The sequence below is a fragment of the Orycteropus afer genome, unplaced genomic scaffold (genome assembly GCF_000298275.1).
Source record: "Orycteropus afer afer isolate SDZICR_OR568_19922 unplaced genomic scaffold, OryAfe1.0 scaffold00182, whole genome shotgun sequence".
Taxonomy (NCBI): domain Eukaryota; kingdom Metazoa; phylum Chordata; class Mammalia; order Tubulidentata; family Orycteropodidae; genus Orycteropus; species Orycteropus afer.
This window is the reverse complement of record NW_006921769.1, coordinates 5,341,796-5,346,766: the sequence shown is the minus strand read 5'-3', so window position 1 is coordinate 5,346,766 and position 4,971 is coordinate 5,341,796. Positions and strand designations below refer to the sequence as shown.

The 4,971-nt window shown below is 39.0% G+C and overlaps 1 protein-coding gene across 1 annotated transcript; it reads right to left on the bottom strand.

Annotated features, from left to right (window-relative positions):
- Positions 1 to 2,757: 2,757 nt before the first annotated feature.
- Positions 2,758 to 3,784, bottom strand: LOC103202479 (trace amine-associated receptor 6-like). The gene is given in 3 exon segments (XM_007947375.2): positions 2,758 to 2,816; positions 2,819 to 3,256; positions 3,259 to 3,784. Coding segments are annotated over 3 exon segments (1,023 nt in total).
- Between the last annotated feature and the right edge of the window lie 1,187 nt (positions 3,785 to 4,971).

Sequence of the window (4,971 nt, the reverse complement as noted above, 5' to 3'; positions counted from 1 at the left end):
GAAGAAGTATGGCCATTCTTGCATCTAAGGAACATTCTGGCTTTACTGTTCCAAGACAGTCATAGGATGACTATTTCACAAAACTCTCTTTGGGAAAGTTGGCCTAAAACACAATGAAAATTATAGAAGTTGAGAAGGAAAACTGATCCCTTGGATATGGGATACTAGAAGGGCCTCAAGGAGCAAGACAGTAGGCATTTTAAAAATGGGGAAAATGGAGAATGGCTTTCTGGGTGGGGAAAAGTTCTCGAACAGTGGGATGGAGATAAGAATATCCAGCACATCCGAAAACCACAACAGAGTGCGTGGGGAGAAGCAGGGAACGTCCCAGTGTGGACTGTGTTGGATGTCCACTCAGGAAAAATGGAAAAGGTGGCTGCTCTTTTGATAGTTGTTCAATTTCTTTATTTCTATGTTCCCTAAATGCTCTGTACACTTTCTGTTTCTCTGCTCATGCTATTCCATTGGCATAAAAATATCTTTCTCTCCTTTCCCTCCTACAAAACCCCAACTTATCTATTAAGGCACAGCGTAGATGCAACTTTTTATATGATTAGTGAATATTCCTTTCCTCTGTGTTCCTCAGACACTATTTTATTGTTTAGATCTCTATTAATTCTATGTTATAATTGCTGTTATGCTAGTTTTCCACCACAAGATATCAAAAGCTCTGATGTTGTATTCCTGATAGCTCTGAGCCCAAGACCTGGGACACATTAAATCTTCAAACATCTTTGTGAAATGGATAAATGGATGAATGAGTATAAGAATAAATACTTCGTTGTACTCACATAGATAGGTTGGCAACATCATCAAGCAGGAATTGTAGATCATTTATATATATTCAATGACAGGTTATTATTAGAATAGTTTTGGATTTACAGAGAGGTTGGGAGGATAGTTCAGAGTTCCCATATTCCAGACAGTTCAGAGTTCTCATATTCTCTGCACCCACTTTCCTCTATTGTAGTGTGCTATATCAGTATGATACAATTGTCACAGTGAATGAACCAATATTGACATAAAAGCAAACTCACTGCCTTCGAGTCTATTTGACCTTTAGCGACCCATCCATGGGTTTCCAAGATGTTATCTCTATGGAACTAGATGGCCCAATCTTCCTTCCAAGGAGTGGCTGGTGGGTTTGAATTGCCAGCCTCTGGTTACCAGTCAAATGCCTTAGGCGCTACACTGCCAGAATTCCTATATTAACATATTATTATTAATTGAAGACCACACTTTTTCAGATTTTCTTAGGTTTCACCTAATGTCCTTTTTGTTCCATCCAGGATGCATTACATTTACTTGTTATAACTCTTGCAGCTCCTCCAGACCGTAGCAGTTTCTGAAACTTTCCTTGTTGATGACTTTGGCAGTTTTGAGAAGTATTGGTCAGGTGTTTTGTAAGATGCCCACTAATGGAATTTATCTGGTGTTTTCCTCATGATAAGACTGTGGTTATGGGTTTGGGGGAGGAAGACCACAGAGGCAAAATGCTACTCTCATTACATCATGCCAAGGATGCATGCTATCAACATGACTGATCACTATTGATGTTCATTTTGATCATCTGGCTAAAGTAGTGTTTGCTATTTTTTATTTTCTGCAGTGGTCAGCCTTGCTTCTTGACAGAGTCAAAGCTTCTTAAGGACAAAGGTAGAGTTTACTACCTTTGTGTTCACATCATCCAGCACTGATTTCAGAACAATGTGGGCATGTGGCTTATGTTTGGTAAACAACAAAAAAAATGGAGAATATTTGAATATATTTTTTGAGTTGTATATTCCATGATAAAATTAAGGAAATAACTTTAATAACTTTTATGAGTGGCTCCTAAAACTTGCAAATTATCTGTTGTATTAACTTTTATTATATAAAAGGAAACTCAAGAGCACATTTAAAAGGGATTCTTCATGAATGAACAAGTAACATTTATTCTATGTGAACAGAACAAGATAACATAGGTACTATCCATACCAATTATTTGCATGGTTTTGAGCAGAAACAGTAGTATTGAAAAGAGCAATCAAATAACAACCCCAACAGCATACTGAAGGATGCAATGGCTTCTGCTTCTGACCTTGGGAGAGGAAACAATGACATAGGGATGATAGCAACTTGTTTATAAATCATAACAGCCTGGTCAAGATGATGCCTATGTTTGTGAATTGTCCTCACACTTTCTGAGATCTCTCACAAGTATGAATCAGATATAGTGAGTGGGTTAATGTGCACACACTACTATAAGAAAATATCCCCTGTCTCTTTCCTTAGGAATTAAGCACAAATTAGGACTGAACTGCTCCCCAAGAGGCTCCCTTGGGAAAGCAAGAGCCTCACTGGGGCTGTTCACAAATGAAATTTTTGACTGGCTGGGAGAGAGTAGAAACCTGTGCAAGGAAAAGAGAAGGAGAATAAGTGCAGAGCAAAGATGTTTTCAAGTGGCATACCAGAACAGAGGGAAGAGTCTGTGGAATAAGAGAGGGGAATGAGCAGGGGAAGTGTCTGCAAAGGGTGAGGTATGCTGAGCTCTGAGGCAGTTATCCAATGGGAATATAATATTTACTCATCTAGCAAATATGTTTGGAGAAGTGACTGAGGTGTGCCCACCTTAGCTAGTCTGAAAGCATTGATTTATTCTATTTCATTTGAAAAGCAATTCATTTTCTCTTGTTTTTTATAGTCTTACTGGATTTTTTAAAGTGTCATTTCATTTGGAAATTGTGAAGATATCTTCAACTTCTTCGATCTGCTTGTTTACATTTGTTCACAAAATAAGTTCATAGTTGCTGAATGGTCCTTTAAAACTCGACCCTCACAATCAGTTTTACAGCTTTCCTAAACCAAGGGTAAAAGAGAGCATAAATCGAAGGGTTCATGGCTGAGTTATAATAAGCACACCAACAGCAAATCTCATAAATATAGGCAGGAGTTATGAAGCCCATATAAGCATCAATCAGTGAATCAATACTGTATGGTAACCATGAAATCATGAATGTTATTACAGTGATACCCAGGGTCTTAGATGCTTTTCTCTCTCTCTTGGCCACTCTGGCTTTGTAATTCTCTGATGATGACTCTGTTTTGCTACTAGTAGTTTCAATCTTTTTAGCCTGTTGTCTGGCCACTAGAAAAATATTACTGTAGAGAATTAACATAACAAGAGTAGGAGTAAAGAAGGACAGAAAATCTATCAACACCCAGTTTTGATTTACAACAGTCTGACAACCATCTATGCAGTTGAGGGCACTTACAGCCCCTCGTCATTCCCACCTGTGAAGAACACAGCACCACTGTACACCATGGGCAGGACCCAGGAGAGGCTGATGCATATTCCTGACACGGACACTGTGAACTTGGTAGGATAGACCAGAGGGTCAGTAACAGCAATGTACCTGTCGATGGCGATGAAGCACAAGTGGAAGAGAGAAGAGTAGCAAAAGGCCACATCGCAGCACGTGTGGAAAGTGCAAAACCTCTCCCCAAAGTACCAGCAGCTCTCCACGGACCTGACCATGCTGATGGGCATCACAATCACTCCCACCAAAAAGTCAGCGCAGGCCAGGGAGGCAATGAGAAAACTGGTTGGAGAATGTAGCTGCTTGAAATGAAGGATTGAAGTCATCACCAGGAAGTTTCTAAACACGGCCAGCACAGCCCCACTGCCAAACACGGAGTATAGAACCACCCGGGGTCCAGGTGAGTAGGGAGATTTCACACAGGATCCGTTTACGTTCTCATAGCACAGCTGCATGGGGGCAGGTGGGGACCCACTGCTGCTCATGATGCTCATGGTCTTTCTTTCTTGGTTATTATAAAGGACATAGGAATCCAATTTTCAATGCTCCTGTTAAAACACACAAGCACACACATAAATCTACCAGATACTTGAAGATATATTTTTTCAAATTTCCATTTTGATTATAAATATCAGTTTCCATAAAAAAATAATATCCAACAAAAATTGTGCTGCACAAGATTACAACTAATAAATACCAAGTAATTGTAATTTTATAAATTCTCTTTTAGCTATAAGTATTTTATTTCAGTTTTTTACCTCTAGAGTTCTTCTTTGCAACAGTCACTGGTATGAAATGTAATTATGTAATTGAAGGATCACCTCCTATTGATTTATCTTATGATGTCTGATCAGCATTACTGCCTAAAGCCCACAGTCTTTCCAGATAAATAAATGCCACCAATGGAAATATCCCCCAGTGAAATCCCCAGAGTGTAAGGAAGGTGTGAACTAATACAATTATTTTCAACAGTGATTACTAACAAAGTTATTCTACAAAACAACCTTTTACATTAAATTATTTTGGGCCAAAGATATATATTTTTTTTTTCTTTTTTCTTTTTTTTTTTTTTTTTTTTTTTAGTGTGTAGACTTGAACCATCTCCCTGTTCTGTCTCCTACTCAATTCCTAGTCATGACTTGGGTATCTTATTTAATTTTGTCACAAAGATACAAAAGGACGTTAGAAATAAGACTTAAACTTGGCTCCCTCGGCTCCCTCTCTTCTGCTAAGAACTAACACACAGAAAATGTAACATACATCGAGGGAACAGTGTTTAGATACACAGAATTTCTGAGGTATTATGACTGTCTTCTTAGGTATTATGCTTGCTCAGTGATTAAGTGTGTGGTTGGTAACTGAAAGGTTGGTGGTTCAAACTCACAGTTGCTCCTCAGTAGAAAGATTAGGCAGTCTGCTTCCATAAAGATTTACAGTCTTGCAAATCCATGGGGCAATTCTACTCTGTCCTATAAGGTGGCTATGAGTCAGAAGTGACTCAATGGCAGTGGGTTTAATTCTTCAGAGAAGCAGACTTCCACGTCTTTCTCTTGTGAAGCAGCTGGCTGATTCATACTGCTAACCTTTGGTTAGCAGGTGACCACTTTAACCACTGGGCTACCAGGGGTCCTCAAATGCCGGTAAAATCCAATTCCTCAAACCCACTGTGATA